Source organism: Lissotriton helveticus, assembly GCF_964261635.1.
Source record: "Lissotriton helveticus chromosome 1_1 unlocalized genomic scaffold, aLisHel1.1 SUPER_1_unloc_44, whole genome shotgun sequence".
In the NCBI taxonomy this organism is placed as follows: domain Eukaryota; kingdom Metazoa; phylum Chordata; class Amphibia; order Caudata; family Salamandridae; genus Lissotriton; species Lissotriton helveticus.
Window position 1 is genome coordinate 42,238 of NW_027611686.1, and position 20,955 is coordinate 63,192.

The 20,955-nt window shown below is 46.3% G+C and overlaps 1 protein-coding gene across 4 annotated transcripts in view; it reads left to right on the plus strand.

Annotated features, from left to right (window-relative positions):
- Positions 1-2,504: 2,504 nt before the first annotated feature.
- Positions 2,505-20,955, plus strand: part of LOC144806088 (uncharacterized) — an 851,437-nt gene continuing 832,986 nt past the window's right edge. Inside the window, exons 1-3 of one of the 4 annotated variants that reach the window (XM_078672526.1) lie at positions 2,531-2,613; positions 12,046-12,137; positions 15,350-19,460. In XM_078672526.1, the coding sequence (XP_078528652.1) occupies positions 16,536-17,531 (996 nt within the window). In that variant the 5' untranslated portion in view covers positions 2,531-2,613; positions 12,046-12,137; positions 15,350-16,535 and the 3' untranslated portion in view covers positions 17,532-19,460. Of the gene's footprint in view, positions 2,614-3,126; positions 3,364-12,045; positions 12,138-15,349; positions 19,461-20,955 lie in introns of those variants that run through there. The other 3 variants (XM_078672525.1, XR_013605690.1, XR_013605689.1) reach the window with 3 other exon arrangements.

Here is a 20,955-nt window from a genome sequence, read left to right on the forward strand (position 1 = left end):
AGGCAGACTCCGAGGAGTTCCCAACGATAACAAGGAGCCAAACGCCCAGTGAATGTTATATTCGCGTGTGAGGGAAATTAGACAGAAAGAAAGGCCAAGTGATCACCAGGTCGTGCGAGTTAATGAACGAAAATGGGCGCCATCTTAGAGTATGTTAAGAGCTATGGGGAAGGTGAAAAAAGGATCAAAATAACATTATAAACAAAAGAGTAACAAATTCATTCTCCAAGTGGACATTCAGATCCCCAACAACCAAGAAGTTGCTGGAGGATGTTAAAACCGAAGCTATATAATCCGAGAATTGTACCAGCCAGGCATTAGCTGCGCCAGGAGGACGATACACTAAAAGACCAGTGAGGGTGACCTTAGGATGAAGAGCAAGCTTGAAATACGCTGCCTCACAATTGCATAAGGTGACCGGATCGAGTTGGCATAGATATGCGTTCTTAAATATAATTGCAATGCCACCCCCGGTTTTCTTGGGTCGGTCACTTTTAGCAATGGCGTAGCCAACGGGTAAAGCTTCCGCGATGTCTGGACCGGAGCTCTCGTGGAGCCATGTTTCAGTGATGAATAACGCATCAGGGGATTCATCAGTGAGAAGATCAAAAATCTCACGTTTATGCTTATGCAGGGAGCGACAATTCAAGCTGAGAAAGGTATAACTAGGGTAAAAAGGAGAAATGGTCCGCTGAACAAAACAGTTACATAACTGTGGGACATCCAAAGAGAAAGTGCAATGGGGGCAAAATTGTGGGAACTGATCAAGCATGTCAAAGGTAACAGCTGCATGGATAGGTATGGGTCTCAAAGCATGCAATTGATCAGCTCCATAGATGAGCCTAGGTGCCGCATGGTTCACTCTCCTGTCATGGAGAGGTGTGGCGCCGCGGCCAGGGCGACTGACGTTGGAATCTGGGGATCACGGTTCGATCCCCAGCGCCGGCGGCAGATTAGCCCAGCACCATGTGACTCTGGACAATAGCTTGCTTAATCTTCCCGACCAGCGCCTAGAGACCCTTACGGGTGATTGTGCGCTTTACAAATGTGGATTATTATTATTATTATTATTTATTATCTGTCATAGCATCCATATATATAACACCACCCATAACCTTGCACCTACAGCAAGACGGGGCCCTTGCGGGGGTTGCAAGCTGCAGGAATTAAAACGTATCCTAATACCTCACTGTAGGGCAACCCCTTGGTCCAACCTCACACAAAGCCCAACCCACATGAACAATTTCATATGCGTGCCAAACGGGAGTACTGTTTACCCGAGCTAGGTCTGCTGACAATGGGTGCCTCTATTTCATTTGAGCTTGCCAGCCTACCAATGCAAAACATTACCCATGCCCCCATATGCACTGTCCTCACCAAGGCTGAAATATGCCAGGGTGGAGTGTAAATAAACCTTGAGGAAGGCTAGAAAAACGTCTGCCCTTTTGTTAGCCCAGAAAACTAGATATCCTGGTCTTTGTGAGGCATTACAAGTACAGAACTGTTATGCATAGTAAGGCGAATACCAACTGTGCTACAATCTGTCCAGAGTTTATAAAGGCATCAGGATTAGAACCCCAGGCGGCACGAATGTTGCTGCTGGGCAAATTTTGTAGCTTTGCCTATGGGTCAAAAATGTAATCCACCCTGGGTATATTCTTGCTCAGCAGGTGGAGGGTATTCAAGAACTGGCGGATATAAACAACTCTACTAGTTAAACTTAGTAACGGTTAAAACTCCCCTCAATGCTCTTAATTTGCAAGTTGTAAATATGTAACCAACCACGGGTATATGTGTTAAAATATTGTGCTGACTATCATTCATAATTTTATTAGAGCTTTTGAGCTTGTCGCTTAGATGTAACCCCTGTACTCTGAAGTCTATGTAACATACCTAGTCCTTTTTGAAAAGCGCACTGACACCTTCGGGTAAAGTACTTTGCGCCCTATAAAATCGCATGAAATAACCAATGTGTAACTGTCACCCCCTTGACAAACCCTGCAGTAAGTGATGACCATAGTCAGTGGTTGCTCCACGCCCGACCAGGCGAAAAGAGCCACCGTCCAGGAAAGAGGCCACCACAGGAGCCGCACTCGCATCTAACTCCATGACTGACAGGACGAAGGCGGCATCTCAGCCCCTACATGCAGCCCGCTTTAAAACATGTCACTGCAGCCCTGTTCTGCTGCATTGTGGGCGAGGGAAAGCTGCAGGAAGCGCCCAGAAGGGGCGGCGAGGAGCTGCTGCGGACTGAAGGGGTTTGTGGCTGGACACACAGGCAGCAACAGAGTTTATTCAGGGCTGTGAGAACGCTCATGCTGTGATAGAGGGGAAAGATCATGTCTCACCACGAACAAATCGAAAACAAAACACAAAACGTGAAGGCGAGGAGCTGCAATCCGTACAGACTGTAGGAATCATAAGAAGTGAGGCGCTGAGAGCAGGGCACGGAGCGGGTGCAATGTGCAGTGGAAGGACTCGGACAGAGCGCGCTCGCAGGGACTGGAGAGCAGCGATCGCGGTGCAAAGACACGAGTGGATGAGAGCTTCCCTGGGCCGGGCACAGCAGAGCCGCGCCGGACCCGGAGTCAGTGCAGCGAAGCCGAGCTGGGGGCGCGTGTCCTGGGGGGGCACAGCGGGGATTCAAGCTCCACTCGTGGCTGGGGGGGGGGCGGCGGCGCGCGGGGGCAGAGGAGGAGGACACTGCAGGGACAGCACCGGGGCACCGATGCGGAGGGAGGGGGGTAGAGATTGAGGCAGGAGGTGGGGGCCGCAGAGACCAGGGGGGGCGGGGGGTGACCGGAACTCGGCACACAGGACAGTGTCTCCCCCCACCGCAAGCGAGCTCCTCGGGTCGGGGGGGGGGTAGGCTGGGGGGGCAGGCTCCTCGCGGCCGCTCTGGAGTTTGAATCTCGGCGCCGCAGCCTCTGGTGACCCTGGGCGGTCGATGTGTCTCTCAGGGAGGGAGAGGGTGGGGGGCGTAGAAGACACTTCAGTGCGGGGGAGGGGGCCCAGCGAGAGGGATGTGCGTGGGAGAGGAAAACAAGGCGTGGGAGGGAAGGCTGACCCTCACAGCTGCGTGCCTGGACATCGCGTCATGACCCAGGGACCTATGAAACGGCAGAACAAGGCCACGTCACGGGAACGCGGAAGAGAAGAACCCGATAGGAGCGGAGTATCGGAGCACGCGGAGGCGCCGAAGGTCAGCTGTGAACCGCTGACCCCAGAGACGAGGGGTGCACGAGGCCGACGTCACCAGCCGACCCCAGAGACGCACGACGCCGACGTCACCAACTGACCCGAAAGACAAGAGGTGCACGAGGCCGACGTCACCAGCTGACCCCCGGCACGCGACGGACGCCGGTACGTGGGAGACTAAGGGTGTTGGGGCAGACTCCATAAGTCTCTGAGGGAGCGGCGTTCACTCCTGGCGCATGGCGTCCGAGCCAGCAGCGAGACTCTTCCAATCCAGCCTTCCATCCAGGGTTAGAGAGTCCTGGGTTGGTGTGAGCCCCAGGCCCTGGATCCGAGCCCTGCTTTGCTATAATAACTGAAATAAGAGCTTCACTCTGAGATGCAGTGACCCCCCCCCACCCCCCCAGACACAGCCATATGTTTAAAGTAGACACTAAATGTGCAGTGATGCGTGTCCGTCCGATCCGACCCACTCCAGAGCAGCAGCAGCAGCTGGTTTGGTCAGATCTGCAGCACGTGCTTCCGCTAATGCCCTGAGGACTCGATGCAGCTGCCTGCGAACGCCGCATGTCAGTCTCATAAAGGCCTCCTCCCGTACCACCACTTTCAGTGCCTCCCATTCCGTTGCCCTAGTGGTGGTCGCACCCTCCCAGTAGATTGTCATGTAGTCCATCAACACATGGGATGTGGTCTCCTTCCCAACCAGGTCTTCTAGAATGTCTGCCGGCATTTGCCATGTTCTGGGTAGGTCAGTGGGGGTGACCCAGCGGGCCACACAACTGATCAGGGCATGATCAGACAGCAATCGAGCCAGAGGGTTAACCCCAACTTAAGGAAGGCCTCCATCCCTGACACCAAGACCTGTCCAACCTGCTGTGTGTGTTATGAGCAGGTATACAATTTCTGCGTTGGGTGCCTATCTCTCCCTATGTCCATTATTCCCAAGTCCTGCATTACCTCCCGATGCCTCTTGGTCATCTGCAGCTTATTTCCCTGTCTAGGAGGGTGCCTGTCCAAGTTTTGATCCAATACTCAATTAAAATCCCCCATCCAGAGAAGAGGAGCGTCCAGGTCCGGGGCCAGTATGTCTTGTATGGACTGATAAAAGCCCGGATCGCCTATGTTTGGGGCATAGATATTTAGGATAGTGATATCCCGTCTGTCAAGTATCACCCTGAGTAGGACATAGCGGCTGTTCACGTCGGCTTTCATGTACTGCAAGACAAACGGCGTCCCAGAAGCCACACATATCAATACACCCCTCGCAAAAGTAAAATAGGATGAGTGAAATATCTGGCATCTTCATCATTTTTTTTGCTAGCAGGCCACTCAGACATGTTGTCGCTTAAGAAACGCAAGTACTCTGTTACCTTTTGTACCCAATCCCCTTACATCTCAACTAAGGAACTTAACCTCCATTGCCATAGCGATATCTAGCTTGGTGTTGTCCCAGCCCCCAGCAGTGCACTCCACCCACATTCCACATGTGCTGCATATAACAACTACTAACAAACAAAGCAAACTGTGCCATGCTCCCTCCACCCCCCAAGGACTGGTAACGTGCAACCGTTCTATCGTCAATGCCCTCCCCATGCTTGTTCCAGGATGTGCACAGCTTCCCTCACAGCCCAACAGGGGCCACTGAACTTCCCAAATTAACCAGCGACTTAGCCCGCCCATCAATATACCTACAAAATGCCCGTCAAGGGAAGTGTAGTTCAGCGGGGGTCCCCAATAAGGTTGCAGTACTCTCAATGTTACATTTGGATTGTCGTTGCCACTCCAGGCACCTCCGTTTCCACCCCCCCAGGCTGTTCACACTCATTCTGCCTCTCCACCCAGTAGTAAATGTGTGGCCCACATGCACTTCATTCTTTAATTATTATAAATGTCAGAGCAGCCAACAGTAGTTCAGCGCCCGTGTGAATGTCCCCTTTTTCATGTAGCTTCTGTCGCCATAGCTGCTTCCTGGATGGTTTCAAGGACTATGTACGTCGCCGGGTTCATTGTTTCCGGGGTATCCTCTGTGTCGGGCCCAGATTCAGTGTTGGGTGAGAAGGAGGCACCCAGCTTGATGGTTTTCAGATGCATGGTGCCGTCCTCGCCCACCGTAATTCTCTGTTCATCTGGTGGGTCCCCGTTCGCAGACTGACCCGGGTGCCTTTTATTTAGAGTACTTCCCCCAGACCAAGTGCCCCATCCCCGTCATTTGTTACGCTGTTCTTCGGGGGGAGGGCGTCCCCTCGGATCTCCAGCCATTCACACACCTTCGGCATCTCAAAGAAATAGGCCCTGCCTTGTGCAATTACTTTCAGTTTGGCTGGATATAGCAGCATGTACTGCAGTTGCATATCACAGAGCTTCAGTTTTACTGCCAGAAAGGTTTTCCGCTGCTCCCGGACCTGCTTGGTAAACTCCAGTAATATGACTATTTTACAGTTTTCCAGAGAGTCTAAGTCTCTCTTGCAGCCCAGAGGATACAGTCTCTATCCTGATAGGTCAATATTTTGGCGATTATTGCCTGGGAGGGAGCCCGGGGGGAGGTACTGGAGGGGGGTGGTGAAGGCACCAAGGCTCTGTGTTCCCTGTCCACTGCAAAGAGTTCGGATAAGCCCCACGGACGCAACTGGGTGCGTATCCATCGGTCCAGGAATTGCTTTTCCCTGTCTTCCTCAACTTGTTCAGGGAACCCTAGGACTCTTATGTTGCTGTGCCTTGCGCGCCTCTCCGCAACTTTGGCATGGCACTCAAGGGCCCTTGTGACTGTGGACGTCTGGGCCACGTGCTGGTTGAATGCTGCCACCTCTCCTTTTAAGTCCATTATATCTTCCTCCGCCGTGGATACTTTATCTGCTACTTTAGGTAAATCGGCTATCAATATGTTCACATCAATAGACACAGTCTCAATTTGTCTTTCCAGGAGTTTCCTGGAACCCTGGATGGCTGCCAAGATGGTTTGCAAGTTGCGCCATCTTCCCTCTCATTACCAGTGCTGGTTTGTCTTATTATTTGTGGGGGGTGTCGGGGTAGTATACTGTGTGATTGTGTTGGTCCTAGTAAAGCAGCCCGTTTTGTCCATGTCCATTGTGTGCACACCAGGTGCCCCTGTGCTCTAGACCAGAGTTGCGTCAACCACCTCAGTTCATCAGCCACCGAAGGCTTCTGCGTCTTCGTCAATCTGGGCACTGTAGTCACTATATTATCCTCTCTGGAGTGTGGTGGGGGAGGAGAAAGAAACAAGAAGAGGAGGCAGCTCTGTCACCACCTCCCCCCAGCCGACCTAAATGGCCTGCAGCAGTAGGACCAGGCCATGTGTAGCTCAGCAGCAAACCCTTTATGTCAAATGTGTTGTAATTGCCTGTGATATTGTACAGCATCCCATGTGCCGCATAGCACCCTCAAGGAGAAGTTCGGTCCTCAGCACCCACGAGATTTCTCCCTTGGCTTTTCTCAGCAGCAATCAAGGCCCCACCTCTCCGCCCACAGTCCAGGGGCCACAGGGGTCCAACCACAACTGTTCCTTGACTCCAGCAGGGTCAAGAATATGCAGCTGCACAATCTGCAGCCACCGCTGCAAAGGTAAATCGTCCTCTGGCTACACGGAGAGCGACGTTTGGGACGAGATCGCCTGACTCACAAGCTTAAGATTCGGAGACAAACTGGGATCCCTCAGATGCATGGACTGCTTTATTGACATCACACAAGATACTGAATCCCTTTGTGGGTTGGAAAGATCACCACAAAAGAAAGGTCTTTATCAAAAAGGACATAGCCTTGAGAAAGGGACGATTTCCCTTTGTAAGCAATGAAATACGTGTTGGCTGTCTGAAGCAAGACCAAAAGAATAAAAAAAGGAAAAAAATGAAAACTTGTGTATAATTTGTGCTTACATCGTGCACTTAACAAATTGTTGATACACCTATGATGGTGAGCTGAGGATTTCTTTGCCTATTCAGTTTTTGTATTTCATCCACAACACCAAAAGACGTAATCTAAGATTAGCAGAAAGAACTTGGAGATCCTCTCCATCCTTAGAACTTCTAAAATGCTTAAGATCAACGAGGAACACATACAACAGAAGAATAAGGCAAGTGAAAGCTACTTTCTTTAGAGCACAGCTTGACCAAGTCAGAAATGCGCCCAAAAACTATTTAAAATAGTCGAGCAGCAGTAACGCCGGACTCAGCACCCTCCGGAACTGTGAAGAACTGGCTGCCTTCTTCATGGAAAAAACCACAAAGATAGAGAATGAGCTACAACTAGTGAATGAACTACTACCGGCTTCCTCACTCAGTTTTTCACTCACCACCCAGTATACTGTAGGTAGTGATCCATCCAGGCACCCTTCCAAAACAATGCTCCTGCCACACCTTCGCCTCAATCAACGAAAGTGACATTTACAAAATCCTTTCATCATTAAACTCATCTAATCACTTCACTGACCCTCTACCTCCATCTATATTCAAAGAGATCACAGCCTTCATTCTCCCCTATGGTCTAAGATCGTAAATGCCTCGCTACATCAAGGCACTATCCCTGTTTGCCTAAAAGCAGGACACCCCCACTTTAAATAAACAACGCAGACTGCTCTGATCCTAATAACTTTCAGCCCATCTCCAACATCCCTACTCTTGCAAAGCTCTTAGAAAAATGTGTCTAGATCCAACTCTGCAACCACATAGACAACTTTTAACTCCTTGACCAACACCAATCAGTTTTCTGTCAAGGTCACAGCACTGAATCTGCACTTATTCATTTTGTGGATGACATATTAACACTGGATCTAAATGAATCATCCCTCATGATACTGCTCGACTTTATAGCCGCCTTTGACACAGTTAATCACGATAGACTATTGGAACAAAGGATGGGCTTATTAGGGGTCGTATTGCAATGGTTTTCCTCATTCCTCTAAAACAGATCTCAGGTAGTCACAATGAATTCATCGCTGTCTAAGCCCCATGCGATCACTCTTGGCTTTCCACAAGGATCTGCTCTCTCACCCATTCTCTTCAATCTTTTTCTGGAAATACTGGCAAACTACTTAAAATCTGCTACCATCCACTGTAATATGTACACTGATGACACTCAGCTGAATCTCAAAATCATCTTCTCAGAGGACATTATATTCCTCAATTCCATCTTGCAAAATCTCTGGCTCACAGAAAACCAACTCACTATTGCCAAAACGAAATTCTTTCTCATCTCACCGCCGAATAACATCCCCAAGATCGATCTTTGGTTAAAACCTCTTGCAGCCCTCACTTGCTCTCCTCACATCATACACTCTGCTAGATCCTTGGGTATTACATTAGACATACATCTGAATATGCAGGATCACATTAGCGCAGTCACCAAAGGAGCGAATTAGCAGCTGAGCATTCTGCGGAAACTTAAACCCTACCTTCCACATGAAGACCTAAAACAAGCGGTCTAAGCTCTTGTTTTGGCCAGACTGGATTATGGTAGTGCCACTCTGTGGCTTACCTCGATACAAGTTGGCCTCTCCTAGAGCCTCCCTCAACACGGCAGCCAGACTTGTCTCCGGAACAAAAAGAAATACACACATCTCCCCAGCCCTAAAATCCCTGAACTGGCGACTGTACGAAGCAAGAATTCAACTAATAATTGCCTGCATAAAGTGTCACACATCAATACCTCCCGATATCAGGCCCAAAAGCTAAACCATGAGGGGACTGCAGACCATTGCGAAGTGCGCACACCCTGCTTTTGAAACCCAAATGAAACCATAAAAACAAAATGGGCGCCATCGCGTTCTCCTTTGGCGCACCTAAGATATGGAATTCTCTACCACCGGACGTTTGTCTAATCTCTTCTACCACCACCTTCAAAAAAGAAGCATACTCTTTACTGCTGACTAGGTTTTTACCCTAAGACAATATATTTATGCTTACTAAAATGTAACCATGCTAACTACTTTTTATGATGCTTGACCCTCTTATTGCTGACTATTATTGAGATCGAGCTTTTTACTCTATTTATTTTCATTGCTGTGTTTGTCATTCACTCATGTCTGTTTTACCAGTCCAACAGATACCCTACCTCTCGTCATGTAAAGCGTTCTAATACCCACGAGGGTCATGTTCGCGCAGTACAAAACTATAAATATAAATAAATGTACATTTTTATATGAATTTCTCAGAGTTCTGAGCTGTTTTAGGTATGGTGAGGGGGCTAGCCTCCATCGTCTCTCTGCATATCTTAGACCTGGTGTGCTCTTAACTTTCCTCTGTCTGGCATTTATCCTCTAAAAGTACCTTGGTCTGATCATTTTCTGATTCAGTTCTCCTGGTCCATTGTCAAACCTGCATTTTTTAAAAAGCCTTCTCAAAGCAGACCCTCTCAGAAGATTGATGCTTCCGTTTTTGGTAGGGTCCTATCTAATTCTCTGCCTTCTGCCAATGTGACACTGGAGGGGGCCTTAGTGAATCTCACTAACTGGATCTCCCAGGCGGTAGAGTCTGTTACCCTTCCCCTCCCTGACAGGCGCGTTAGAAATGCGCCGTCCAAACCCTGGTACTCCCAACAACCTTAGAGCACTAAAACACTCTTGCAAAAAATTTGAACGATGTTGGAGGTCAAATTATTGCCCATTGGCAAAAGTTGCACTTGGAAAGGCCCAGAGGGAGTACTACGAAGCTATTAAGGAGGCTAAAAGCCTTTTCTTCGCTGAGCCCATTGCTGACTCTAGAAATAACTCAAAGGAAATATTTACCATCGTACAGAGTTTCTTTAATCCCAGTGCAGAGCGGATGGACTTGCCTGTCTCGGCAGAGTGGTGTGAGAAACTGTCAGACTTTTTTATTGATAAAATCCAGGCAATACAGGATTCTTTAGGGTCGGATTGCACAGGGCAGGCCGATGCCCACACCTCGAGCCCACCAGTTCCCCCTCTGCCCGCTTCTTCACTGATGGCTTTTTTGCAGATTACCTTGAAGGACTCCCTATCTATCCTTTCATCCCTCAAATCTGGATCTCCCTCTGATCCGTGTCCTGCTAGGCTGCTTGCTGAGGTAGCTAATCCGGAGGTGAATGCTATAATAAATCTATCACTTCAGACCGGCATTGTACCCAAGGTTTGGAAGGAGGCTAAACTTATACCTCTCCTAAAGAAGCCCTCCTTAGATCCAGACATACTTGCCAGCTATCTCCCTATTTCTCTTCTTCCGGCAGTGGCCAAGATATGCGAGAAAGCAGTCTTTAGGCAGCTATCCACTTTTGTTGAGTCATCGGGTGCTCTTCATCTGGCTCAATCCGAATTTAGAGCCTCCTATAGCACCGAGACCGCTCTTGTGGAAATATCAGAAGCCATAAGGGAGTGTTTGGATGGAGGCGGCAGAGCGACCCTGATTTTATTGGACCGCTCTGCCGCCTTCGCTACGGTCCCTCACCAACAACTTCTCTCTAGGCTTTCTCACATTGGCGTGTCTGGGCAGGCCTGGAAGTGGCTTGAATCCTTCCTAGTAGATCGTACTCAGCAGGTCTGGATGCCTCCTTTTTCCTTTACCCCCGGAAAGTGGCTACTGGTGTTCCGCAGGGCTCGACTTTGAGCCCCCTGCTCATTAACATTTAGGTTACCCCCCCGATCTTCCTCGCAGAGGAGCTGGGTGCAAAAGTCATAGCATATGCGGATGACACTCAGCTCCTCTTTACTTGGAAGGAAGGTGAAATGTCCCCTTCAGCAGCCCAGCCCTGCCTTACAGCGGTCTTTGGTTGGCTGGCCCGGGCACAGCTGAAGTGTAATGAGGGTAAGTCGGAGGTTCTCCTCTATGGCTCCTTCCCTCCGTTCTTAAGAGAGACTTTGTGGCCCCCAGAGTACCCCCAGCCTCTGTCATCTGGCAACCCTGCTAAAAATTTGGGGATCTGGTTCGGGGAAGATCTTGGATTCACTGCTCAGATAAAGCGACTGGCAGGGGTGTGCTTCGGTATCCTAAATTCTCTCAGGAAGTTCTTCCCCTTGTTACCTAGATCTGCCAGGGAAATGGTCACTCGGGCACTTATCCTGTCCCGTATCGACTATGCCAATGGTTTGCATATTGGACTCCCTGGGTATCAGTCAAAGAAACTGCAAGTAATTCAGAATGCGGCTGCTAGGGTTCTGCTGCAAATCCCTGGGCGCGCAAGCATGAAACAGCACTTACGAGACTTGCGCTGGCTGCCTGTTGTCCACCGCATCCAGTTTAAGGCCCTTACGCTGGCTCATAGAGCCCTGCATGTTCTAGGCCCGGTCTATCTCCAGAGGCGTTTTTCCTTCTACACGCCTCGCAGAAATCTCCGCTCTACCACCTTGCGCCTGACTGCCGTTCCCCGCTTTCGCAGGGTTCGGCTAGGGGGTAGCTCCCTCTCTGTTAAGGCTGCGGAGGCCTGGAATTCCTTCCCTCTGGAGCTGCGCAACGTCCAGGACACCATGCTATTTAAGAAACAGCTGAAGACCTTCCTTTTTAACCAACCCATCTAAATACGCTGCCCGTTGTTATGGTTCAACACCGCGCCGGGACACTCTTGAGTATCTGTGCGTGATATAAATGTCTAATAACATAACATAACAAATCGGAGTCTGCTTCTTTCTTCATTTTGGTGACTGTTCTACCAAGGTTGTGTTCATTTGTTTTTGATCCTTTTTTGTTGTTGTGGGGTGGGGTGCTCCCGTCTCCATTTTGTCATTCATAGTTCTGTTGTAGTGTTCCATGAGTTTGTGAACATCGGAAATGCTTTCCTGGGGTTGAAGTTTTCTTTGGCGTAGATCATACAGATCCTCTCTATTCTTATTTCTGGTATCCCTGACCCACTGTCTAGGTCTAACCTCTTATCTCGTTGCCTTTGCTTCAGGAGCTGAGATGTGGAATGAGATGCTGTGATGATCCGACCAATCACATGCCGTTATGGAGTCTATGCATTGTGCTTCTGCCATGGAGATAAGGGTTAGTGATGTTCCTTTGCCATGTGTTCGACCTGTGCATGTTTTTTTGTTTTTTTAACAGAGTTTTATATGTCGCAAACTTGACCCGGATCGGGTATTGGAGCGCTTTACATAGCACCAGTTGCATTACATCAGGACCCATTTTTCATTTTTTATTTTTATTAGGCACAGGGAGATTAAGTGATTTGCCCAGAATCACAGTATGTTCAGCGTCATTGCCGAGACTCGAACCCAGTTCCTCAGATTCAAGTTCGACCGCCCTAGCCGTTAGGCCAACTCCTCTCCCCTGATTGCATGATTGCACCAGATTATGTCTTTGAAAAAAGATTTAGGACAGTCACATGTGGGTGCTCAATTTAATTGCAATTTAGGTTGAAGTCACCTAGAAAGATTGTGTTCGGGTGTCTTAAGGTCTGTACTGTGATTGTTAATTGCTCATGAGGGCCTGGTTGTCTCCAGGAGGGTGGTAGATAATGTGTAATTTGGTCAGGGAATAAATCCCTCTAACCCATGAGGACTTCAACTCACAGGAGGATATCTTCTCCATTTGGAATTGTTTGATTTGTAAGGCTGATCTGTGAATGCATGCAACCCGCACGCCCCAACTTGGTTTTACTGTGTGGTCCAGTCTAATGCTGTTGTAGTTAGGTGGAACTAAGTTAGCTAATAGTGGTGTGGAAGAGGTATTTAGTCAGGTCACTGTTAGGATTGTTGTGTCTAGCAGGCATGTGGAATTCCTATAGGCCGACGCCTAGGACATATTGTTTGAGGCCAAGGGCAACAAGTTTTCATTTGTGTTTTGTCCTTGGGACAAGTAGGCCCAACTCCCTGCAGCACAAACCTTTTGGCTGCCAGTTTACAGTACCACATTATGGATCAGGGAAGGGCACTGTCTGCAGTTAAGGTAATATTTTTGTCCATATATTAATGCTGTTCAAGCTTGTATTTATGGTTTATTAATTGAAAGCATTTATTATTAGGTTGAGAGTAAATGTTGTAAGCTCTGACTGCACTACTGACCGTGGTTCCACTATAGAAACGTCTACACACGTTTTCAAAGTTTGCAATATGAGACTATGTATAATGCTCCCAGAATGCTCTTATTTGATGCAAATATTTGCAGAAAATTGAAAGCAAGATTGATGATTCTCTGCTTTCAAAATAAAATGTTCATAAATAAATGAAAGCAAAAAAAAAATCGCTTTAAAAAAATCGCTAAACTACTATAAGATTTCACATACCATTTCTTTGCAGCTGCAGCATCATTTAGTAACGTGTTGATGCACACTAGTATTTCCCAATACTATTCATTATGGAAAATCAGTGTAACCAGTTTCAGTAAGATTATGGGAAACAAAAATAAACGAGCATCGGCAAAGCCAGTAGGTCTGAAATTGGTGGTCAGCTTTTTAGTTTTATCAATGTGCGAATTGTTTTGGCATGGTTTTTGTAAAACCTTATTGGTGTGAGAATTGCCAGGCCCTTACCATTATAACAAACATTGGCAAAAGCAACAATTGTTTTTGGTCTCAAATAGCATATTCTGCACAGTAGTTACTGTCATTGAGCAAAACTACTGTGTGCCCATATGCTCCTAATGAAAGCAGAATGCTGTCACTCGCAGTAAAGCCAGCCGATACAGAGAGAGAGACAACATTTTAATAAATGCAATACGTCATGGTCAACGCCAGACTAAATTAGAGAACCAATTAATAAAGAAAGTCTAAAAAGTGCACCCAGGGTATATGTCCTTGCATTAAGTGCAGCTATACCGCTTTCGTGAATTCTCAAGAATTTACAGATGTAGGACAAAAAATAGTACTCCTAAAAAATATTTATGAATTGCATTTTGGCATGAGCAAATATGCATCTTTGCTCATGTGAACATCTGAGTGTTTGCAAGTTAACTTTCCCTCCAACCACTCTTTTTCCCAACTCTGGAAGAAGGTTTACGGCTGTCATAGTAAGGAGTAAATTTCCAACATTTCTCAGTATGAATAAATTTCCAACATTTCTCAGTATGGGAAAAGATCAGAGAAGAGTTGTTGAAAACCCTTAAAGTATGTAAGTTAGTAGGTTTGCACGGGCTCAAAATGTCATTCTAACCCTAGAACTATGGCTTACTACTACCTTCAGCCCCAGTATGTAGATCTGCGGAAACGTGGCAACATAAGCGGACCGCAAATATTCAAACACTACTATGGTATGAGCCCCTGGCATAATCAGAGAGGCTATATCAGAGCTCCTATATAAGGAGTTTGCGGCCATAATTTGTCGCCACACTACATGGCACTAAAGGGACAAGTAGATTTCTGGAGCATCCTGCCCCTTGGAAATGTAGATATTTTATTAAATTCCACACCCCTGGTCTAGATTATGTGACAGGATGGGTCCGGCTATGTCTTTGGCATATTTAGCTGCTGATTGCTGTTGTTTGGTAAGCTTTTCAGTGTCTTTTTAGGCTCTCTTTTTCTGTCTTGATTACCTGGGTTGAATGTGATCTGTCTTACTTTTGAGAGGTTTATAGTAGAAGCTATGATGATTCATTGCTCCAAAGACGTATTTATAGCTATTGTGTATATTTTATAAGTTGTTTCTGTGTGGTGAGGGTATGGTATGTAAGATTGGCAAAGGTCATCAATGTCCACCTTTAACATTTGGTTTGTTGTCCTGTTAAGGCGTATAGTTTTTTGGCAAAGGCATAGAGATCCATCTAGGTGTGCTTGTTACTACGTGTTTGTAGGGGGTTGGAGTTCTATGCGGTCTCCTAGTTTCCTGAGCCGTAGTAAGTCAACTGCCAGCTTAAGGTTGGCAATGATATTCCAAAATTCTTGTCTTATCCTTTCTATTGTTTGTGGTGCTGGGAAGGGGAGACTCTTTTGAGGGTGTGAGTGCTTGTTCTTTGAGATATTGCTTGTCTGGTTTGGTGAGTTGTGCGAAGAGGTATACCGCACAGTGAGTGGGAGGAAGTTTTGATCAGACACTTGAATAGCTAACTGATTATTACTGATGTGCACAAAACTGTTAATCAGAATTTCCATCTTTAGACCTCCTCAATCTAGTGTTCCAGTGTTCCCAAGCTTTCTATCTCGAGAATGCCTAGAGCCCTCTCATCCCTCGCCCAAAATGAACTCAGACTCTGGATTAGCTAATAAATGTTATTTCTTTGTTCCAGTTTGCATTATTTAACAATCTCTGGTTTTAAATCCACAGGTTATTGAAGACTGGGCGTAGAAGACAAAATGGTGATCAGTATAATTGAAAACTATTAAAGGACTGATGGTAAAGAAATAAAGTTGCTTCAGAGCTCCAATAAGAGGAAAGTATCTATGAAAAAGATGTGGTGAGGAACTTGGATTAGAGTAAAATAAAGAATGTGAAAGCAGTTTCTATAAATAGATTTCCTGCTGCTCTAATGGTATATGAAGAATACCCTGGAGATGTTAACCCAGGGCAGGAAGACCATCTGTCTCAACCAGAGAGGACAAGCATCAGTCTAAAGCTCTATCCGATCCAAGAGAAGATCATACAGACAGAACTAGGGGGACTTGAAGAGTTTTTAACAGACCTCAGCAAAATGGAACACTTGAGCACCATATCCAGTGAATAGTCTTTAAATCAAAAACAAATATCTGTTCATCAATTATACAGTGTTAATGAAGCTGCTTAAAAGACCAGGTGGTCAGGTTAGGACTAAGATATCTGCTAGTTACGAACTAGCGATGTGGGACCAAAGGAAGGAGAATGAGGGAAAATAAAAGCACCTGTGTGACCAATGACCTATTGCTTGTAGTCCGGGTCCACATGTCCACTATCATCCTTGCCCATTAGATGTGACCTCAGGTACTTTTTACCGGGCAAGACCTGCAAAATCCTTAACATCCTCATTGTAGTCTTATATACAGACATAGGAGACATATGTAAGAAGGGTGACAAGGAACAATGTGCTGCTACCGATACATAAAAGTATTCGGAATGTTCATGCCAATACATTATGTGAATATGTACCTAGTGTTGAAATACTGAACACCAACCAAAGACCTAATCAGTGCTTCATTAACTCATAAACAAATATGTATCAGAAAAGGGTGAGAGAATCCACACAGATGTAATAAAGATGCAATAATCCCATGAGAGGCTTCCCCATAAGTACCAGGGGCTGCTGATATTAAGGTTGTAGGGTGAATTAGGTTGCCTACAGAGGTTATAAACTGTGAACTCCACAGAGAAGTGATCTTTGGCTAAATAAGTGTCCAAGTGTTAAGTTGAACAAGTGCACCACATTTGAGTGGGTGATGCTAAACACATGCTGAATAAGATTTAGTCTTGTCTTCTGGTGTGTCTGCTAGAAAAATCTCAACTTGGAGATATTAACTTCAGAAAGAAATCTTACCTGATAATGGAATGTATACAAGATAAAACCGAACTTGGAGATATTAGCACCGAAAAGAAGTCTCATACATACTCTGAATGTGAGAAGAGCTTTAGTTGTCGATCCAGTCTCAGTCAGCATGAGAAAATTCACACTGGGGAAAAACGTCATCAGTGCTCTGAATGCCAGAAACGCTTCACTCGCAAACACCATCTGACTCGACATGTGAGAACTCACACTGGGGAAAAACCTCATAAGTGCTCTGAATGCCACAAAAGTTTCCCGTGTAAATTCAGACTTACTGAACATGAGAGAACGCACACTGGAGAGAAACCTTATCAGTGCCCTGAATGTCACAAAAGGTTCACTCAAAAAACCAATCTCAGTCGCCATGAGAGATCTCACACTGGACAGAAACCCTATCAGTGCTCTGAATGCCCAAATAGTTACCAATGTAAAACAGATCTCACTCAACATGAGAGAACACATACTGGGCAAAAATCTCATAAGTGCTCTGAATGCCAGAAAACCTTCAGTCGAAAAAAAGTTCTCACCCGGCATGAGTTAACCCATACTGGGCAGAAATCCCATCAGTGCTCTGAATGCCCAAAAAACTTTAGTCGTAAATACCTTCTCACTCAACATGAGAGAACCCACACTGGAGAAAAACCATATCACTGCTCTGAATGCCGGGAAAGCTTCAGTTATAAACTCAGTCTAACTTTACATGAGAGAACTCACACTGGGGAGAAACCATATCAGTGCTCTGAATGTCACAAAAACTTTAGGGAAAGAGCTAGTCTCACTCACCATGAACAAACTCATACTGGGCAAAAACCTTATCAGTGCTCTGAATGCCTAAAAACTTTCAGTTATAAAACCAGTCTTATTATACATCAGAGAACTCACACTGGGGAAAAACCTTATCAGTGCCTTGAATGCCAGAAAAGCTTCGGTGTGAAACGTCACCTTACTGTTCATGAGAGAACACACAATGGGGGAAGAACCTCTTCAGTTCTTTGAATTCCAGAGAAGCTTTAGTTATACAATAATTCTCACTCCACATGTAAAAGCCAATACTAGCTAAAATAAATGTATGAGTGTTATGAAGGTATGTAAAGATTCAGTTGGAAGATCCATGCTATAAAGGAAAAGTGTTTATTAGTGTTCTGAATGCCAGAAAAGCTTTATTCATAAAATTAATTTCAATTAAAATGAAAGAACGCGTCCTTTGCCAAATCCCTGTAACTGTTCTGACTGTCAGAAACACTTGAGTTGTAGAGTGGATGCCTTTCGACATGAGAGAGCCCACACTGAGTGAAAAACCTTAAAGATATACCCTTTGCCAGAAGCACTTGTCATATCCATTGCAGTGGTTGTAAACCACTTATACTAAGAGCAAAACTGGTTTACTTCCAATCTCAAAAAGCTGAGGCTGATAATTCCTCAAGTAGGTTTTTGGTTCTACCAAGCACAGTTCACAGCCCCTCTTCTAAGGTCCATGGGTTACATTTGCAACAGCTTTGAGAATAACTTGATGTTTTCCTTTTTTCTTTTAAACATATCTTTATTGCACATTTTATAGCTTACTTTTAACGCACCCCTCCAAGTGGACAGTCCATTCTTAAGATTAATTCATGTCACATCTTATACACAGATCAAACATGTATACATATATTGCTATCTTTCCCACGTAGAAGACACCTGCGGAAAAATGTACCAACTTGACCCCCATTCCCATGCCAATGCTCTTTATGCTGGTGTTCCTGGGTACCTGATGAAAAAACTACATGTGGTCCAGAATACAGCAGCCAGACTTCTTTTGGGCATTCTGGCTAGAAACAGTATCCGCCAACAGCTACGCTATCTTCACTGGCTTCCCATTGTGGAAAAGTAAATTTTGCCATGTTGTATGTGCCTACGTGTTCCCCACTCTATGCTATATGTGCATGATCGATATGCATGTATCCCCTATGATCGATTAAAGACGCAATTACAGTTGTGTCCAACTCTAGTATGCCAGTTTCCAGTTCTCGTGAAAGCAACGAGTATTAGGCCTATGTTGCCATGTTTCACAGTGTGCACGTTAATTCATCGCATTATCCCCGTTCCTAGGCCTCAAAAGGGCCCGGACATCAGATTCAAGCTCCAGTCTCCTGAATCCACTCCGAGGAGCGATGCAGCCCCCACCTGCATCCCTGACCCTTCACTTATTTCCTGCCTCGCGGTGCCCGGCCCGGCCTGGCTCTGCCTGCCTATCTGCCAAGAGTATGTTATGCTTCTAGTTATCAGTCCAGCCCTCCTTCTCTGCATTCCTAAGCTACTGAGCTGCATCAACAGTTCCAGCTATGGTCTAGTCTTTCTGTCTCAATGTAAGAGAAATACTGTATTAATATTCATAGAATATTCCTAGCACACGCAATACATGTAGAATAATGCATGCTCCAGTCTTAGTGTCAAGTAGCCTTTGCCCTGATAACTTTTGGATTCTATCAACATGTACTCCAAACACCAGATACCAGATATGCCATAGGTACATGTCGTCCTGACACCGCAGACTTTAGTCTCCTCTTCTAGCGCAGAAGTCATAGCCCCCAGTTCTCCCTGGTAACACGTCATTGCCCGTTTGCACGCACCACTAGGTTAAAGGTCCCAGCTGCTCTCAGGTAGCCCCCTCCATGTTTCCGCCCCATTTATGACACTTCTGTGACGTTTCATACCACATGTCTTGATACACGCCCTGTACACGCCTTTCTTTCTCCACGCATGCACTCTTATCATATGTTTGTCATAAGTTACGCCTACTGTATGTAATGTATTGGAAATGTATTACTATATATATGATGCACTGTCGATGAAGCATTGCAGCTGCCTTCCGTCCTTCCTGTTTTATTTCAGGCTGTCCCGTTCCAGTCCCTTCCCTTTTGCCTGAATAAATCCTTCTGACTCGGACACATCGGATCCTGCCTCTTATTTATTGAGCTATCTGTTATTGTTAAAATAGTCAAAAATAGTCCCGGTATTATTTATTTATATACCACATAATGGCGCCCGAATAGGGACGAGCCCCTTCCTCACGCGCTGGCGATGCCACGCAGGTCCCCTGACCCTCTGCAGCCGTGACGGAACTCTACTGCGCACCGGCAGATATTTCTGCTTCAAGTCTCCCTCAGGCCCACGGAGGAAACGGCGTCTGCGGTCCGACATCCAGACGAAGCGGTGTGGAATGCGGTTCGTCCCGACCAGAGCCCAAGCCGAGAGAGCAAGGTCCGAAGTATCCGGAGGCCCACCTGTAACCGAAGTTTCCGAAGTTCGTAGTCCGACGTCGTAGCAGTCCAGTCCAGTCCGAGGCCTTCCAGTTTCTGCTTTCCCGGTGAGTACCGTCGCAGGGGAAGTATCTAGACAGGAGCATTAGTTTGTTCCTGGTCCGATGGGTTTGGGTACGCAGATCCAGTACGAAGTATTCACCTAGGTGGATACGGGTCCTGACGTGTCTCTTTATGGGACCGGTATGTTCTGTACTGTTTTAGCAGTGCATCCAGTAATTCTAGTAAGTTTCGTTCTCGAGAAATTCATGTGTTCTGTTTTCAGTGTATCAGGTAATATTCTGTTCGAATTGTTATTCATGTATTTTTATGTCGTGGTATGAGTGCTTTGTTCGCTGTTTTATTACTGTGATTATTGTGTATTGTGTTCCAAGTATATTCTAGTAATGCCTTTATTCTCGAAATTACGTCAGTTAAAGACCAGAAAAGGGTTGCTCGAAGAAGCAGTCCCTGTCCCTCCTAGGGACAGTCCAGGACATTTTATGTATCACAAGCATGGCTTAGATGCCATTATATATCTAGACTTATGGGCGGATTATACCAAGGAACTAGAACAGCAATATAGATGGCCCGTATCAGGTACATGGGATGCCGAGTGCATCATGCGAGTAGAAGAAGCATTATGGAAAAAGAAAGCCAGACAGTCCCAGAAAGATGCCATCGAGTTATGGCGCAAAGAATCTCATAAAAGAACCGAAAAAGAATTCAGAAAAACCGAATTAAGTAGGGAATCCGCAGGAAAAACCCAGGAAAGGGAATTAATCGAAGAAGGTGAACGAGTTAAAACAGAACAGTCAGACAGACAGAGAAATGCCCTTATTAAAGGCATGTATCCTCTTCTTGCCGAGGGCTTGCCAAAAGCAACCCCGGAAGCACTCTGTAATTTTCCGCCGCCATTGGTCCCGATTAAGCTACGTCACAAACCGACCGCAGCTGATATTTTTCTCTCGTCCTATTTGGACGATACAGTCCCAGAATATACAAATCCTATTCCGCCTGTTCCCGTTAATAATGTAATTCCTGTTCCTCCAGCCGCTGGTTCCGTGGGTTCAGTTCATGTTACAGCACCCATTACAGCACCCCCGGCCCAGCCCACAGTACATGTACCCGCTTTGCCAGTC